At 37.5% G+C, this 20,166-nt stretch overlaps 1 protein-coding gene across 1 annotated transcript in view; it reads left to right on the top strand.

Moving 5' to 3' along the window:
- Positions 1 to 20,166, top strand: part of KAL1 (Kallmann syndrome 1 sequence) — a 145,002-nt gene that overhangs the window by 115,477 nt on the left and 9,359 nt on the right. The window contains exon 11 of the mRNA XM_010581600.1: positions 3,694 to 3,846. Within this exon, the coding sequence (XP_010579902.1) occupies positions 3,694 to 3,846 (153 nt within the window). The remainder of the gene's footprint in view (positions 1 to 3,693; positions 3,847 to 20,166) is intronic.

Here is a 20,166-nt window from a genome sequence, read left to right on the forward strand (position 1 = left end):
CTTGAAGCTTTCTGTTTCATATCATAGCGATCCTGTCTCGGTGAAGCTGAGTAACCTTTTAATGTTAAATTTCTTATCTAAAAATTGGTGACAGTTTTTGCCTAATTCTTTATCTTAGATCCTATTCACCTGAAATATACAAATGCAATGAAAATGGAAGCGTTTGCATGACTGTGGTGTTAATACATTTTAAATGCAGTACAGGTATAAATACTTACATTATTTGTCAGTGGCTCCAATAAAACCATTTCTGTGTCTTTGTCTTAACTGGACAGTTTTAGCTTGCAATGCTTTTCAAAATCCTGACTATTTTGAGTAGCCCATTAATTCAGATTCTTGGACCACACAAATATGTATCTACTATGAACTGATATAAAACAATAACTCTTCTAGTAGGGAATCTAAAATGTTCGATGCCTAACAAGCAATGAATTCTGAAGAAATTATTGCACACAGAAGACCCACATTCAACTTAGAATCTTGAGATCTTAAGATGTCAGCTTATCTCTTGTTAAGATCTTCTTTAAAACCTCCCATGCTAAATAATGTAACTGAAAAGCATATCTGAATCTGAAAGTAAACCATGATCCTTAGTCTTAGTTAAATGCTCTTTTGTATAATTACAATACCAAGTTACTGCTCCAACTGCTGATGTATCTCTGATTAACCAATACAGCAAAATTCTGATAATAAGATGTTAAAGAACATAATTTTAAATATCCTGTCCTGACTCCATTTCATTTTTCATCCATTTACATTCTTTATTTAAAGTACACTCAAAGTTTAAACTTTACTGAGTTTACTTTACAGGAGAAGGCTGGTGCCTGGATTTCACCTGAGGCTGAGCTGTGTCCTGGTAACTGGGACAAAATTCTAGGTGCCATTATACACACCTAGCCAAAGTGACGCTGGGCAAGCTGTTGAATTTCTTTCTCTCATTTTACTATGAGAATAACTTTATAAACTTTCCTCTCTTGGGAGCAAGGATAATTAATCAACTGATGTTTGTCAGGCTTCATTGCTAGTCCTGACATTAGGTGAGATCATCACAGTCTTCAAGCATGATAGTAAATAAAAACTTTCTATATTACAAAAACCCTCTAAGCTGAAGCTGAGTGATTGAGATTGGACTGTGTCATTTTTGGTACCATTCTACTGTGAGAAACCCTTTCACTGGATTTATTACAAATCCTCTACCAAATGGAGTTCATTTACCTTATACCTCATGTCTGACTTTGGTGGTTTCATCACTTTCTGTCCACTCCAGTGGCATCTATTTCCCATCATCATCACAGCTACATTTAAATTCCTTCCACAATTTTGCTTGGATAATCTGCCCTCTCCTTGATTGTTTTACTTCAGAAACCAGTCCATCAGTAGTTCCTGTGAAAGTCTGCTATCTACTAATTTCTAATTGGTATAGGCTTTCTAATGCCTTGTGCTTTATTTCACTTCACTGTGGAGACATTTTTGGACTAAAAAGTTCATTAATTGTTGTATTATTTTTTAAACCACAGTAATACTATACTAAGAGCAATATTTTTGTTTTGTCATATACTTCAAGTATTTGACTGTTATGTTCAAGTTATGAACATCCATTTAGTTAATGAGCAGTATTTTCTTTTTAACTGCAAATCAGTGCCTGCGACAACTAAAACACATATTTGTTTTACAGTAGAGTACTTCAATAATAAGTTTATAGACAAATCTGAACATCCTTTCTGTTAAAGCCATGAAGTAAAAATTGAAGATTCTTTGAGCCTAAACCACTGATATCACACATTTTAGTGGATAGAGCACTCTGCTGAGAAGTGTATTTGGACCTTTCTGGGCATTTTTAAAAAAATAGCTAAATTATAGCTTACATAGAAAAGCAAATAAAACCTACTCCAGGAGGAGATGCAAATTCATCTTCTGAATCTCACTGAAGTTTGTTAGGTACAGAGCCAGTCCTGCTTGAGGTACTTCTGAGAATACTCAGAAGCAGATGGAGATATATGAAAAAGAAAAAATTAAAAAAAATTGCCTGAAATAGTATCTAGGACATGGCATTCACGCCCCCTCTTTATTTGGGGACTTCCATGGCCTTTGGGAAGTAGTTCCAGAAGCAACATGCCAATTTTGCTGAAGTCCCACTGTCAATTGCTCCGCTCTCTGTGGAATTGAGCTCTGGGTTTTTAGGTGTCTGTTCCTATTGTCAGAATAGAGAATAGTCCATAACCCGCTGAAGTAATTTAGTCCTACAGACCTCTGTGAGCTTTGACCTTGGCCCTCTGGCGCTATATTTCCCCACACTCAGAAATACATTGCCTCACTATATTTGTATGCCTCACTTCTGGGAAATGCAGCAAGACTCTCTCTCTTGATCTTTATATAGAAATATTCTAAATTGGTGTCCTGGTTTTTCTGGAAGTGGAGCAAACAGAGAACAGCAAAGCAGGGATTTAGTAAAATTAAAGTACTTTAAGCTGAGGTATACCTAATAGGTTTAGGTTTGTACTTCTCTCTATCACTTTTTGATTTCCTTTTAGGTAGCATAAACGTTATGGTTACCTTGAAAAAGAATTTGCTTAAGTTTGGTAGTTTTACTTTAATTTAAAACCGGCAAAGAAAATGTAAAATTGTATCAGATTAAGCAAAGGATTGACAAAGTAAAATTTGGCCAAAAAGCAAGTGGGTTTCCGCTGAAGCTACAGGTAGGGCACAATGTTCAAGTTTACATGTTACTCATGGTAATTAGTGAAACCTGAGTCTTTCCCTCTTTCTCTCAAGTATGTAGTTAATAATTTGCCACTTCCTAATTATTAGAAACTTTACTTTTCATTTAGATGTATTATTGAATTAAATACAGCTTTTTTTGTTAATCTGATGCATACACTGTCCTCTTAATCAGAACTGATATATTTGCGAGTATGCAATGAAAATGCTGTTTGAATCGGCATTGCTGCCTTTTCAACTGAAAATATCTAGAAATACTGTCAGCCTCGCTAAATGCTGATGAACTGTTGACAAACAAAATGCTTGATGAGGGACATCCCGTTACCGTTGCTTGTTGGAAGCTGGGCACATAACACCAAGGGAATTGCTCAGAGTTAATTCTGCTCTTACGATGTTTTCCTAAGCATTCACTGTTCACTGTTGGAAACAAGAAAGAGGGCAAGAAAGATCTTTAATCTGACCAGAGTGTTCTTACATAGCGTACCAAAGGACTATATTTACTTTGATGTAATAACCACATGTGGCCCTCTGTGGGTTACACTCAATGCCATCCTTGGGTTTTGTGTATATTCAAATGCTGCACAAATATAAAGACCATGAATGATTATGCAGAACTACTGCTAGATACTCTGCCTGTTTAAAAAGTCAATGTGTTAAAGTTTCTTGTTCTTGGGGACATACACTCCCTCCTTATTATTCTTTTGAAAATTTACAGAGCATTTGCATATTAAAATATATTTATCTTCTCTCTCTTTGTCCAAAATATTTTGTTTTGACTGAATTTCAAACAAATGATATGCTTTTCAACCATTATGGACAGTTTGTTCTTTACATTAATTTCATTCAGGTAAGATACTGAAATAAGGTAATTTGGATTAAAGATAGTATTATTTTCTGAATTTCAGCACTGTTAACATAGTCATTATATGGCACTGTACTTAAATAAATAATTGCTGATTGTTCTGTGTATTGCAGAGGAACAGACATCTGCTGCTGGGAAACCCCAAAAAGGACTGGTAGATTCTTACCCCACGTTTCAAAGAAGAAAAACCACTCGTTTTCTTAAAATTGGAACTCCTTTCTATCAGGACAATCAGCTCCAGGTCAAAGTTTACTGGAAGAAGACAGGTTTGTCGAATTTTTATTTTACTACTATTTTTTCTAAGCAGGAACTCTCATCAACTGCCTTAGAGTTATAAAACACTGATAGAATATAATGAACCTTGTACAATCATTCAAAGTTAAATCCTACACCCATCCTTCCTTTGCTTCACCTGCACCTTAGAGTGAAATATTGCCTCTCTTTTTTGTGTTATCGATATGTAAATGTCTGGCAGAGGGAAATGATGTGAATCAGCTATCCAAAAATTACAGTCAGTCATGTTGGGACACTGAATCTTCCCAGAGCTGAGATAAATTTTAGTTTGGTGGAAATTGCTTCTGTAAAGTTTTAAATAGGCTAAACAGAATTTGGTCTTATGTTCAACAGAGCTTTTGTGACTATGAGTGTGGTTGGAGCGTCTCAAGCACATACAATTCCCGGGTGGATTTTCTGCTGATGCCACTGCAGTATTACTTGTTGGGCTTTGTCAGTTGAGAAATGAGTCGGGAAATGAATGTATATGGAAATCATGCAGTCGTGTCACAAAAACTAAACTGTAGTTTGAACCACAAAATTTAGAGTTATACTGGCTCATGTTAAGGCCACAATAGGCTTTATGCCAAACTTTATCAGCCACCTTGAATTAGAACAAGACGAATAATTGGCTACAACCAATGGAAAAACCTTTAAGTTGGTTTTCTGCTAGGCTGCAGGCACCTTCTGTTTTTCAGAAAAATCTAACAAAAACTTTATGTTTAAATCTTCCAGTCTAAAGGAAAATGCCATAAACTTTTGAGTATCTAATCAGATTCAGAAATCAAAAAAGGGATTTTCCTTTCTTGCCCTCTAGGAGCATATAGGTTGTTACACATTGCTCCAGCTTAGCTGTAACAGGTTCATACGCTCTTCTTTGAAAATGTGCTAACGCTGTTAGTGTTTTAACTTGGAGCCATCTACGCGTGTAGCAGTAGCACATGCATAAAATCCATTCAATTTCTATGTTCGAAATGAAGGGCTACAGAATGGATAATCACCTTTTCTTCTGGCATTTTTCAAAGAATTTTAGAAATATTTAAGTTCTTTTGAGTTTAGGCGTATGCAGCGCCACCCTGAACAAGGAAGGGCTATATAACCATTCAATTATGCTACGTAACATAAGAATATGTCACACTGGATGGTGTAGATTGTGAGAGGTATCTTTTACTTCTTAAAAAATGCCTGCCTGTTCGAATGGTTACCTTTCTAGCCCTGCTGTATCAAATCCTTTCAAATCAAATGCTTATTCCTCCACAAAATCTGCAAGCTTTGGCTCAGCCTGACTACATACACATTTTAAATATTTGTCCAAATCTTGGCTATGCTAGTTTTCTTTTTTCTAGCTTTCCCCATTATAATTCGTTTTTTGCCTAACTTCATGGAAAGCTGGAATAATTTAAAATTTAAATAAAAGGTAAGGCATTTTTAATTGTGAATACTCGGTTTACCTAACAATATGCTTTTGGTTATTCAAAGTGAGATTTATATATTCTGAGCCTGGGACTGATCACCTCAAGCTTTAGCCTTCTGAAAGTGAGATGTCGACTCATTGTCCAAGCTCCTTCTGTAGTCAAAAAAGAAAAGCAGGTGACTTCTGAAGCAATTCATCCCACGCAGCAGCTGAATCATTCCCCGGAGATGCCTTTCTTCCTTACTGAGTACAGAAGGGAGCCTGGACAACTCATTTGTAGAAGGCTTAGAGATGCCTAACATCTCTCTGTGAGCTGAGGTTCAGTTCTGAGCAGTTTGAACTGAAAAAAATTGAGGGACAAGGTTCAAAGATGAGGAGACCCTGATGTCTCCCACAGGTGTAAGGCTGGGTTGTGCAACTCCCAGTCTGCAGGCAGGATTCAGCCCGGTGGAGCAATCGATCCAGCTTCAGCCCTTTTCCTGCCAGCCTGTTTCCAGAACAAAGATTATGTGTCCTATGGCCAAAATGCCAGCCCCCCTAGTGAAATGCACTTTACAAGTAGTTTTCCAAACTCACTGCTACAGTTAATGGAGGAAAAATCATGACCTGTACAGCAATATTCATCTCGTTCCAGAGTGGATAGCTTGAACTAGGTGTCCACTAATTATAATGGTAACTTGGTTATCAAGTAGAAGTTACACAGCAGTTACTTGAATCTGGAGCTGATTACATATCTGTTACATACCTGGAAGTAATATTTGTAGTAAAAGTTATAAATGCCTATAAAAAGAAATCAGGTAGTCAGCGTTCTCATAGTGGCCGAGAAAAGAGGTAATTAAGATTAAATGAAGTCAGGGAATATTTTATAGCTTGGAAATAACAGTGTTTGGAAGTGGCGTAATCTCCACAACTGGAGATCTTCAAAGGCAGATATGGACCAGATCCGTTAGAAGTGACATGGATTTACGTCCCGTCACCTTGTGCCGGGGGTGGACGGGTTTTGTTCCCGCGTTGCTGACTGTACAGCTGACCCATCTCGTACAAATCTGCGTACCTCCCGTCGAATAAGGGGGACGCCCAGAGGTCCCCGTGGGTCGCGTGGTGGGAGCGAGCTGTCACAGGCACCGGGGCGCTTCGGTACGTGCCCCGGCCATGCAGTGGAAATTGCCTTCGTTTCTCTCACATAACCAACAGTGATAGCGAAGGTGTGTGAAGAGGGGCAGAATACGGCAGTTTGTCACGCTTACTTTTTTTTCTTTTCTGTTTTAAAAAGAAAATAGCTGTGTTCTGAGTAACAGCATGTGCAGTAACTCAGCAGGAGCCATTGCCTCATGTGGAACTGAAATATAGCAGCTACCTGCTCCTGGGAACCTAGCAGCTTCTATAAGCTCTTACAGGAGTCTGAGGTTATGTAGTCTATGGATGAGGTACTGACTATAAATTTACTAGTGACAATTTACTGCAGAGCGAGTCTTTTTTGCCGCGCAAGGAGCACAGCAGGAGAAGCATATTGGCTGCGTCTTGTCCGTATGAAAGACAGCAGTTACCGGAGCCAGCTGCGTCGGGAGCTGTACCCACACGTCTTTCTCCTTTATGAGCTGCGCCGTCTCAAGTCGTGTTTAGGGAGCTGTAGGAGGTATAAGAGTGCAGCAACTGAAATGGGAAATACTGAGAGAGAACTTACCTCAGCCTACTCTATGGCCTAGCGTCTGGGCTATTTTCATTGCAGATGGGCAATCAGAGTTCAAATCCTTCCTGACAAGGAATTGACCTCTTTGTCTTCTGTGTGGTGGGTGAAAACAGGAGTCCCTGTTGATTGCTCTCATATTCTCATTATTTTGTAGTTTTCTATTAAAAACATTTTTAATACATTAAAACATTGAAAAAAATTTTTTGGTACAGGAACACAGCCATTCTATAGTCCTAAATTAGGATGTGTGACTTTAAAACAAATAGAAATTAAGAAAATATCATGAAACCATGTGAAATAAATTGATAATGGTAAGAGTTCCCATGACATAAAAAATAGTTTAAGAAATACGAGTGTCAAGCCTGAATATGTTGGACATCTCTAAATCAAGCAAAATTTCAATTGGTTGTAGCAATCTTTGCTTTGTCTGGTTTGATTTTTAAGTTTTTCTGTACTTTCTGTGATGGACTTCATAGTCCTAACAAGAGATGGTTACAGTGGTGATGAAGTAGATATGTTATTTAGATTTTGGATTTTTTTAAGATTAAGACATTTAAAGCAGTATGGTATGTTGATGTACAGTGTCTTTTAGCTGTAATGAAAACTTTAACAACTACTAAACCAGCAGTCTTTCACTTTATAAGAACGTTACTCATTTTCTATGGTAATAGCTGCTCAGAAATTTTTGTCGTATTCCTGAATTCAGTGGCCCTACCATTCGCCTTAGACCTGAGAGTATTTTTTTTTGTTTTTAATTCTGTCCAAAACCAAGATGGCTCTATAGAAGAATTTTGTACTGCCTCCCAACACTGTAGCCTCACAGCGCACCAGAGATTACAGAAACAAACACAAGGAAAGACTTGTGTGGATTTCTTGCAGTCTCAGACCACTTAAGAAACACATTGTGTTCATAAGGTTGTTTTAGATTATTACTTTACTTTCATTGGTCCCTATGTTAGCTGAGAAATTGTTTTGCTTTTGAATTTGAACCAATTTACTCTCTCTAAAAAGGACAAAATAGAGTTAGAAGGGACCTCTGGAGGTCAGCTGGTCCAACCACCTGCTCAAAGTAGTACCCTGAAGTTAAATCAAGTTGTTCAGTCCTACCTGTACGGCCCTATAACAGATGTTGTTATTGTTTTCTGAATGACAGGGAATTTGTCCTTTATGAATATCAGGCTGCAGAGGCCACCTGGCAGTTTATTGCAATGTACCTTAGGATCTCCAGAATGTACGGTGATGTCTCTCGGCATTCAAAGCTAGTTCTTCCTTACTACGAAGAAGACGTATTCCCCCGTGTCATTTGCAGATGTGCCTCTAGGAAGCCAGGGAAAGACCACAATGACGACATCGGGGCTGGAGCTCTTGATTTTCTATCATCCCTCTGGATAGAATTCATCAGACCTCTGTCCTGTGCAACAACTGCAATAGAGGGGGTGTTGCAAACTATTACTGAGCTGGCTTTGTTATACAGTAAAGAAGTGATTGCTTATCAGTACTCAGAAACTGAACACAGTGTTTGAGTTAAAGTCTGAGTAAGTGGATGGAAGATCCTATTTCCATATGTGTGCATCGTAACGTGCCACAGTTTGGTAGCCAGAAAGACTTAGCTAGGCCTGTTCTTCAAATGTCATTTCTTAAGTCCCATCAGCTTCGGTAAGCATGAGGCATGAATGGAATGTAGGATCTGGACTTCATATTAAAATAAATCTCTTTCCAAATTAATCTTTCAGTTTGAATGCTTCGGTATGATGGCAATAATAACTTTACTTCAGGATGTATGCTAGCAAAAAGAACTCCACACTTCAAGCGGTACAAGGTGCTTAGCAAATGCACATAATTTTGCTAGACAGAGTCATCACAAAAGCATATTGCAATTATATGAATACAATAGCTTCTTTCTGAAAGAAGAAAATGTCTTTCACTTGCTGCCTCTGACTTAGGCCTGGGATTAGAGAAACACAGTACATTCCTTAGACAGCATGAATCCCACTTTTGTAAATGAAAAGAAGAACTTCCTTGTGGCCAGATTTTTTGGCCATCTCGACTGTGTGAAATTAGAAATTATGTCCTATTTATGTCAAATAGTGGAATCAACTTAAACAAACCACTTTTAACCCCTTGGTGCTGGAGTCAGAGAGCACCATCTATTACCAAAAATGGATGCATTCCGAACCCCCTACTTAAAAGGACTAGCTACTTAGCATAATTAAGATCCTCACTATCTTGTGCAGTAATCAAGACTGAAAGTGTGAAAATAAAAAGATCCTTATGTTTCCTCTGTTCCTCAGTGGTTTGGCAACTAGAGAGCTGAGGTTTTGGACTTCAGCTGAAAAGCCTTCAAGTTGCTGCAAATTTGTGTATGAAAATAAGATATTTCCCATAGACAGAAGGAAAAAGAAATTATTCTTTATGAACTCACTGCATCAATTCTTATCATTTACTGCAATAATAATAGTACATGAAAATATTAGAATGTAATTTAGTATGATGATTTCTTTCCAAAGCAATATGTCACAATAATATTTTCTAACCCATTATTCTGCCTTCACTACCGTTTTCTTAGTGCCTGTTATTTGAGTATAATGTAACTCTCCTTGCTCAGTTAAAGCTTTAATTTCCTTTACTTTTCTTTGAATGAAGTCTATGTGCATTTATGTCCCCCTGTTTAAATTAAACATTTAAAGTACTTCTAGATATTTAAAATCAATATATATGCCCCTTCATTTTGCTTAAAAAGACAAATATTTAAAATGCATTAAGACTTGGCTTCAGGCTTCTTTTTTTGTGTTTCTGGTAAACGCTAAAGTAGAATTAAAAAAAAGAACACTTAAGGCAGGGAGAGGCAAAGAATCCCCCATTGTCTGATAAATCAACCAAACAAGAATAATGAATTAAATTACAGAGAAGAATAAAATGCAAGGCAAGGCAAAGCAAACAGAAAGCTGCCACAAATGCTTTTAAAACCAGATCTTAGGAAAACAAAATTAACTTTCACTTAGTTCAAGGAGATAAATGAAGTGACTGTATGTGCTGACTCTTTGTTTGCAATAAGGTATTTCATATGGCAGGTTTTAAAATAATGGAGAGCTTTCCCCATGTTATCCAATGGTCCTTTCGCACAGAACTAGAGCCATTGAAGCTAATGAAACCCTTCAATGCCAGTTGGAGTTTCTAGCTGTTATTGTAAAGAATTCAGCAGTAGTTGCTTAACGCTAATGAATTATTTAGTTTGGTACTAACTGTTGCACTAGTAAGATCAGTGTTTGAGCAGCTGGCCATTTTCTGATTATCAATATTTAAGCAGCAAAATATTTGTACTTGAGGGTATCACTGTGGTCCAGATGGTTCTTTCAACAAGAAGACCTCACTGTTAATTATAGTGAAGTATACACCAATATACTGCCCTCATACTTCCATGCGAATAGGAGACGTTGGCTCAGTAGAGGCTGGCTGCGTGGGTACACGTCATGTGCATTTGTATTTAGGGATTTAATTAATAAAGCTGGCCCCAAGCACAGGAATCTTTGACGAGAACACCTCTTTAGGAATTCACCGGTAGACATTGCATAATTTGCTTTTCCACATGTGCTACAGCTGACTCAGATGCCTGTATCCTATGGGCTTCCCCAGCATCCTGCCTGGGGAGGGAGGTGATGCTGTCAGCTTTAACTGTGGTGGGAAATTATTCCAGAGTTACAAGAATATCCCGACAGAAGTATCCTCTGCGTGATTCCTACTCCTCCCTAACTTTGTCTTACATAGGCCTAATGTAGTTCCAGGAAAAATCTCTTTGCGTTTTTGTTGCCTGGAGAGAATGAAAAGGGGAGCATCTGACCATCTCCAGTTACGTTTGTTGTACTTTATAAACTGACTACAGGACTCAAACTGCTTTGTTTGCATGTGTTTTGTTTGGTTTATGTCCAAAGGTGAAGTGCTAACAACACTTAATATGTTGCCAGTGAGAGTCATGAAAAACATCAGCAACAAATAATACAATTTGGTAGAGCAGGCAGTGTGTGACTTCTCAAACAGTATGCAATTATTAGTGGAACAAATAATAAAGTTTTAAAATCACATTTACGGTAGTGGCAACCTCAGTGGCATCTCCCCTGCAAATGGGACAAGACTGGGGAGTCTTTTCAAGGGCACAGTTTACTGGATTTCTTCATGTTTTCACAGGCACAACAAAAACCCATTACTCGTTGCCTTTCACTTGCTTCCAAACCTCCATACCTTCCAGGGTAGGTGGTTAAGGCTCTTGGTATGAGAGACTTAGGGGCAAGTCTGTCCAACAATTAGTCCCAGGAATGTAATTGGAACTGATTCAAAGTCTGCCCGGAAATCAAATATCACCAGCCAAATCAGAACTACCCTCTGTGGTCCCAGAGCTCAGACAGCACAGAAGACTGATTTTGCTTAGCAGGCACCCACTGATGTCTGCTGAGGGCAGGTTGTGGCTGTACTGTAATGGTTTGGTCCAGAACATTCATCAAACTAGTTCTAACGCTTTGTATGGTTGATCCACTTATTGCTTTGCTTTAAAATTTACATAGTGTCTGCTGTTCACAAGCCCTCAGTGTAACCTGAATCATACTCCAGAACACCTTTAGTAATCGTGAAAGTGTATTTAATTTGACTTAGTTTTTGCATTTATAAGAAATCTTCTTTTTATTCTTAAAATTAATACCTGAATACAAATTTAAGCTTGATTTCTTTTGAACTTACATTAAAAGATCAAATAGGAATGTAATTGCAAATTACCTGGTCCATGAGTGCAATCCAAAGATAGACCGTCATTACGTGGGATGAGTACCTGCAGTCAGACTGAAGATACACATTCAATATTGCATTGTGAAATCAGTTATCAAGACTTAACTCACTTTGAGGCATTGAAAAAATTAACTGGCCAACTAATAAATAAACTCCTACCTGATTTTTAATTCTTTGGGAAAAAATATGTTTTCAAAACCAGCATCTTTATGTTCCTTCAATAATATCTGTCTGCCCAGTACACAATTTTCCACATTTCTTATCACTTCTTGAGTATTACCACAACCTATAAAGTTAATTATTTTAACAACAAATACAGAACTTTATATATATGCAGATATATATATATAGCGTCACTAAGATTGTCAATGGTAATGTCTGTTGTTAGGCAGTCTGAATAACTGAGGGCTAAAATGGCAAGCTTTTTATCATCCAATTCTTCCCCTCTTTTCCCCAAACTGTATCACTGGGTCACATTCAGTCAAAGCTTTGTCTTATATGCTTACACTATCATACCTGGAGCAATCCTGTCATTCCTACCGTGAGTAAAAGGTACTGAGGTACTGCAGTTTAGCAAGACAGCTTTCATCAGCTCTGGGGTAATAACTGCTCACGAGTGCTCTCTTAGCCTGCCGAAGTTCCGAAATAAAATATTTAGCTTATGATCCAGGGGAGGTTGAGCTATCAGCAGGGAGTCATCATGCTCATGGTGAAGGTAGTTTAAGCTAACGAGTGTCCTCTTGTATACTGGGTCAGTTTTCCTCCACATGCCTCTTTTTAAGCTGTATTGTTTAATTAGCCGAGTTCGTAAGGTGGCCATAAAACCAGCTGCATAAACACTACAGACAGGGAAGGAAACTGGACTGTTTGAGTAACTGGAGTTGGAGGAAAAGACACCAAAAAAGGATATCTGACACTGACATTATAATCTAAATTTAAAGATGTCACATGTATGCAGCTGATGAATAATGAGTTCTTAAACACCAGTTACTTCTACTCCTGTGACCATAAAATGAATATAAAACGATCCATAGTAGTCCAGACCAAAGGTCCATCCCAACAGGTATTCTGTTCCCATCAGTGGCCAAAAGCAAATCTGAAGGAACATAAGAATAGGGCAAGCGTGTAATGATACTTTTGCAGATTATTGTCCCAGCTTCAGACAACTTCTAGTTCATGGGATTTCCTGAGCCCAGTGTGATTTCATTGTATTTATTGACTTTAAAGAGATACATTTCTCTTCCATGATAATATCCAGTGTCCCATCAGGGTCACATAAATTTGGGGCACCTGAAACATCCTGAGTTATGGAGTTCCAGAGTTTTAAGTGCTTGTTCTATGAAGAACGACTTTTTTTTGTTTGTTTTGAAGCCACTTCTTCTAGCTTCATTTGAATACTAATTCTTACATTGGAGACACAGAAAACAGTCAAGCTCTATTCACCCTCTCCGTACGCACATGATTTTATAGACATTTAACCTGGTTTCGCGCTGTTCTTTTTCTCATAGACTCAGTAGTCTTAAACAGCAGATTTGGAAACTGCATATTAATGCCATTAGCTTTATGAATAACAGGTCAGCAAAGCAGCATCCTGATATGGCGTGCCATGATGCGTACCGCAGAAGTCTGGGTTTGGACTTTGACGGAGCATTGTACGTGCGTTGTGTAAGGTATGAGGGAGAAGGGAGTAGCAGCTGCATCTCCATCTCCTCCCACTGTGGAGTTAGGGGTAAACTGGGTCTGTACCTTGGCTCTGGAATTGGGAAGGACTCCCAGATTACCTACCCTCATTATAGCCTCCCCACCTAAATTAATGCCCAGATTTGTCAAAGTTACACAGAAGGCTAAAGTTAATGATAGAGTACCTAGTGACATTTTCAATAAATGTGTAACCATAGCGAGCCTCGGACTTGTTTGTCTGGGTTTCTTTCTTTTTCATTAAATTCAGTTTTTGATGCTTAGATACCTTTGAAAATCTGGCTATGAGGGCATAATGTAGGAGGCTTCTGTTGAGGCTACAAGCAGCTATTGTGAGACTCGGAGCTTACAAGAGGCGAATTTCCTTGTAATAGAAAACCAGAATGAGATACTGTTGAACTCACTTTGTATAGGATGCCGTGTGTGGGAAAAGGAGTGAGGGTAGAGGTAATCCGGCTTAGAGATGATCCCAAACTTAAATCCCTCAATATAAACATCTTTAAACCTTGAGGCTTCCTGGGTCTAGATATGGAGACAAATACTGTGGCTCAGGCCTGTCTTTAAATTACACACTAATTGTTAATATAATTTTTGGAAAGGCTTACAGTCGTATTATATGAAAAATGTGTTCTGTAGAGAGAAAGTTTGTTTTAAATGGCATAATGTGGGAAACAAAATCTTTGTGACTTAATCGATACTGCTTATATTCCATGTAAGAGCAGGAAACAGTATAGTTTGCCTTGTTAGGGAGTGTTTATTGAATGAAGTTTAAATGTCAACTGAGGGGTTTGGTGTTTAGTTTAGTCATAATGCTTGAATAGGTGATTATTAAAAAGTTCTTTTTCTCAGAGGTGTCATGAATACCATGAATTTCATAACCAAACATTTGACACTTTGGATATTTTTTTCTTTTTTTAGTACCACTGGGTGAATCAATGCACAGGCAGCTAGAGACCCAGAGTTATTTTCATCTCATTTTTTTAAAAGAACTTAACTAAAATGCCTGAGATAGAACACATCGACAGCATAGTTTTTGCAGGGAAAAGAGGAGTGCAGAGAAGCTCTCAATGCATTAGCACATTAATACAGCACTTTATCATTAGTTGAAGGTAAATTGTGTTTACCTATGTGTCCTAAGACTGATAACTCACTTTGCTTTTGCTAAACTACTATAAGTAAAATAACACTCGTTATTCTATCATTATTTCTTGTCCTATCATTAGCTTCAGATTGCAAATGTTGGCAAGAAACGCCATGATTCAGAGTGGCATAGAATGGCTCGTGAGCCAATATGTGAGGAAATAAATAAGTGTTATGATGAAGTACTGACTGAGATCATGTTTTGCTTCTCTGCAGTACGCTGAAGTATTCCTTCCCAAACCGTTCTTCAGTCATGCTGTTACTACAATGCAATAAATGCCACGTGGATCACTTTATACTAATCGTGTCTTCAAAACTGAAGCAACTAGCAGTAAATAACACTGCTTCATTTATTCACTTGGATTTGGGCCATATTTAAGCCTTCCCTGCATATTTTTCAGGACCTCTCCAGCAACTGAGTTTTAGCAGAAAAAGTGTTTATGGAAACTTGCATATTGTAGAACTCTGTGTTGACACGCAGAAGAATGGTGGGTGATAAACAGATGAATGCAAGCCTGAGAGAGCAGAAGACACTTCATTATATTCTATTTCAACTCTTTGCGTGATAGTTCTTGGCGTGGAAATACAGGCAGGTTATGCTGCAGAGCAAACACGGCTGCTCATCCTTCTGCCAGAACGGTGGGTTGGAAGCAGCGCTGTGTTATATTATTAGATCCACGGCTGTAAAGGTGTATCAGGGGTTGCATACTGGGAGAAGATAGAGCAGGAACATTTCTTTAGGAAGCTTTTGACTTATACACATCTTTAGGAACTTCAGAGATGATAAAATGTTTTTCTTTATGGAAGGCATCATAAATTTCACCATTTGCCATTGTTACTTTTACATTCACCATAGCATAGCTTCACCATTCAATACAATGAGATAAATAATTTTTATCCTGGATGGTGTGTTGTTTGACACAGGATTTATACAGAGCTCCCCAAAATCATACTATAACTTTGCCATAGAAACGATCAAGCTTGTAGCTACTGAAACATGCACTTCATGTGCCCTGAGCAGATTCTGCCCTGTGCTGTGATATTAAATATAAAATCTTTACCCCTTGCTATAGCCTATTTTTAGTGCAGTAATGCTGCAAGACACATGATCCAGAAAGGAAATGACTTAATTTTGCTATTTTGCTTCTTCCTATTAGTCTAAGACAAAGACATGTTCAAGACTGTCTTTTAACTACAGTTTGTATGGTCATTTAGTGTCTTGATCTTGGTAGGTCCTAAACTTTCTGGCCTGATCCATTAGCTACTCTTAACTATTGAAGTCAACACGACTGTTCATATGCTTAAGTGCTTTGTTGAATCAGGGCCAGAGCGCTTAGAAGCTTGTAAGATCAACCTCCCAGTATGAGAAGAAAAACAAAAAGCATGTGGCCAGTCACAAATAATCATTACATTTTGCTGTATGAAATATCAGATTTAACAATATATAATAAATCCAAAGGTTTAGCTGCATGCAGAACAAATTCTTTCAGTAATTTTCTTACTGAATAGCTTCATAGAAATTTCAGTCTCGTTCTGTGGCATTCTGTTTGAAGGTTTGAATGAAGACAGCAGGTTTATGAATGGCTAATTATCTTCCAAACTTTGATAACAACTCCTTTTGACATACAGTTAGCGTATTAATTATATGTATATATTTTGGAGGGAGGCAGTTTGCTGAGATAACTTGACAAACAGTACAGAACACCATTTCCTTTTTTACTGAAATACTCATTTGACATATGCTTGTTATTTATATTAAATTAATACTTTTATACTGCCAGGTAAAGGTTTTCATATAAGTATGTCTTGTTTTATAATCTTTACTTTTTTACCATATTTTATTCTAATGGGAAAATCTGTCAGACACTGCTTGTTAATTACTTCAAATCCTGTCATGATACAGAAATCAGCTTGACGTTACTGTGTTTATTGATGCCAGACATTTTTATTGTAATTAAACCTTAATTTGAGCTGCTGTGGTTGAACAAGTCTGCCCTGAAATCTTGTTTTCCAGCAAATCTCATTTGATTTTTCTTTCTAATAACTTTTTGTAATTTAGTTGCCTGCATAATAGTGCTGTCACAGCTGGCATTAATTGGCATTTTTATACAAAATTGTAGAGACCCATCATCCAACAACCACCCGTCAAACAGAATAATATACAACTACAGAGCTGAAATACTTCTACAGCAGAGACTGTTATCATTATCACCACTTGCCAGGGGTGGAACAGAGGGAAGGAGCCATGAAGTGCTTTGCCCAAAGACCTCAAACCAGCAGCAGAACTGGCCCCGGTTCCCAAAACAGTCTGCTGCAATTTTCTTGCTGTGGATCACAGGAATACAAAGAAATACATACCTCTGAAATCTCCTTACCTGGTCTCCTGGAGTAGTAGTAGGTTGTTGGCATACTGGTAGTGTTGGGTTGCGTGACCAAACTTCACTGCTGTTCCTGCCCGTGCTCTGCCAGTTTTCTAGGTACAAAGCAGACTTCGGTTCCTCATGATCGTCAAGTTAGCACCTTTCTGCAACAATAAATGTAAAATAAAGCAGAAAAAAGTATTTGAGGCAAAGAAAGGAGCTGTCTGCAGTAACATGGTAGAAAAAAAGAAACCACATCAGATGAAATTATGCACATGGCTGGCAGTAATGGAAATGTACAGCAGAACAGAAATGTGGAAAATGTTGGCAAAGATGAGGAAAAGAGATTACTTTTATATTTAGTTTCTTTTCAATATACTGTAAAACTATTTAAACTAGACATTCCAGCTAGGAAAAGTTGCAGTGTTACCTGGCATTGTGTTGGTGATTTTTCAGAATGGGTCTTGAGCTTCAAATTCTGTGGGGAGATACGAGATTTAGCAAAAATGTAGAATGTGGGCCTAGGGTATTCCTATTAACTGTTGCGCAGCGATGGCTTAGGATATGTTGCAGTACTTTAAGCAAAACTTTTCAGTCTAAGATGCTTAAATTGTCCATATGGACCTGAACTCTTCAAAGTAGCAAACAGATGTATTTGGCATTGACATTAATGGCATTTTGAGCTGCTTTTACAGCTTAAAGATACAGAATAAATGTGCTTCCCCCCCCAAAAAAAAAATCTGAAATATATTTATTTTAAGAAGAAGGGTTTAGGTTGGGGAGGGAGTAGAAAGAAGATAAATCTGGTGAAGAACATCTTCATAAACACAATCAATAGAGACATAGCTTGGTGGAGATAGTCATGTGGAGTTAAAGGCTTTTTTGGGTGAAACATAGGAGGGAGGGAATCAAAACATGCATCTTTTCAACATGCTTTAGAGCATCCCCTGATCAATACTTTTCTAGTTAGAGATTTAAGAGTTCTGTCCAACAAAGTTGGCTGCATACCCTTGTTCAGTAAAACAGCTAAGCATATGTGGAATTTTAAGAACATGCTCATGTGATGTCTCTGTAGGAATGTTTACTTAAGGCTAGGAACTCATTTTATACTTCAGAAAATTTACTTTAAAAATCATAGCCAAAACGATTACCATTAGCTATTAGTTTATTTGGGAGGATTAGTTTTGTGCAACTGTCTGAAACATCAAGAAATCTTTAGCTTGAGCAGCTGAAGGTCATATCCATGACAGTAACTTTACAGGGATTTTTTAAAGTAATTTTTCTGGTTTGCTTTTTATTTTTTTTATTTTTAAGGAAGCTTGAGAATAAAACTAATTGTTTGAATAAGCTGCCTGCTCTAACAGTCCTTTAAAGAGTTCTTACTTAAATGATTATTATGTTGACTAATTTCACAAGCTTAGAGCTGCTGGAATGAGTGCTGGCACTTAGTATGTCCTTCAAGTTCAGTGTTTCTATACAAATATTTTGAGTTCTGGGAAAGATGAATGCTTGCTGTTTGTGCAAGCATCAGTCTTTTTAGTATTCAATGGTAGGCTTGCTAACCATGAGAACAATGAAGTTATAAAGCTTTAAAAAGACTTATAATTAAAAGTACAGAATCAAGAAAACTCCAAACTGTTAGGAAGGAGATTGACAAAAAATATACAAAATATACAAAAAATGTGACATCTGAAATATCGAGGAACCAGACTGAAGGCAGTTTCTTTTCAGTGTTGTGTACCTGTTCTAGAAGGGATAGAAGGGCTTTCTGATAAAACTGGCCAAAATCAGTCCCATTAGATACCGGATATTCTGTTAATATTAACTACTCAAATGACTTTTCAGAAAAAGATGTGGCTGTGGGTTACAGTGTATTAACTTCAGCTGGGCTTAATTCAGACCCATTAGCTTTGGTGGTGGTGGCTGACGTTCAGCTTGCCTGCAGCTTGGATCGCTTGTCCAGTACCTACCACTGAGTTTGTAATAGGCAGCTGAAAACAAAAATCTAAATAAAATTATAGTAGTAATCTCTCTGGGAGAGTGTATATTGCTGAAAGGAAGGCTGGGAGAAGCTTTTCTTTTGCATGTGCTGTAAACACAAAACAAATGCATATTTTTATCTTTTTTTTTTTTTTAATCTCTTATGTGGCTTTTTAGATCATTCCATATGTCTTGTCTCCTTTTGCTTTTAAAAAATTTAAAGATAATTTCTAAACCAGTCTTTTTATTTAATATGCACACTTCATGCATGCGCATACACTTTGAGTTTTTCATGCTTCTAGCTTTATTTAATCACAAAATGTCCCACCTTTCCCTATTTTTGAAAAAGTTTGTCTCAAGTAGGAGCTACTTCCCTATTATATTTCAGTTTTGCAACCCAAATTACTCAGGCTTTAGACCCTAACAGGACAGATTTTTTAAAAGGAGAAAATTGTTTTTATTGTTGTCAATTGTTTTTACATTCTTCTTTTTAACAAAAAACAATTAACGTGCTTATGTTCAAATCTTTTAGATAACAGCAATCACAAAGATGGAGATGAGAATTGAAGAAGTTTTAGTTTTGAAAACAAAATCTTAGGGAAGTCAAAAAGGCCTGTTCTAATGACAAGTTTTGGATAAACTTAGCTGGTTCTGTCATGGTGCATTCCAGTTTATAGCGGTTCGATGTGCTTGTATATATGTATGCAAAAACCTTTTTGAAATAACCTTAATTACATACTCACTGAAAAGAAAGAAAATCCTGTCTTTTCTGTATAGGTTGTTATCAGAATACCAGATGTGAGCACTATCAAATACAAGATTGATTTGTTCATTTTGTTTAAATAAAAAAAAAGTAAGATTATGTTTATTAAAAACCTTCACCCTACATTTACAGTCCAAGCTGATAGGAGGTGAAATAACAAATTTTTTTAACCCCTTTCTGATTTTCTAGCTCAAATAGAGAGGTTATCAGAAACCACAGCTGTTTAGGAATGGGATACTGAGGGTTTGCTAATGCAGGAGGGGAGAAGTAGGAAGGAAGAAGAGAACTGCCTGAGAGCAGAAGCTCACATAAGGAATGGAGGTGGAGCTGCAAGAAAATCCAGAATTCTACTGTGCCAGGAGCTGGAAATACTAAATAGCTTGCGTTACAACCTATTTAGTTACATTTCTGAACAGAGGCTTAGTAAACCTCTACACTGATCTATCTGGATGCTGAGCTGTTGTAAGTTCTTGATGCTTGGGGTTTGTCTCTCCC

Source organism: Haliaeetus leucocephalus, unplaced genomic scaffold (assembly GCF_000737465.1).
Source record: "Haliaeetus leucocephalus isolate CR32 unplaced genomic scaffold, Haliaeetus_leucocephalus-4.0 Scaffold795, whole genome shotgun sequence".
Taxonomy (NCBI): domain Eukaryota; kingdom Metazoa; phylum Chordata; class Aves; order Accipitriformes; family Accipitridae; genus Haliaeetus; species Haliaeetus leucocephalus.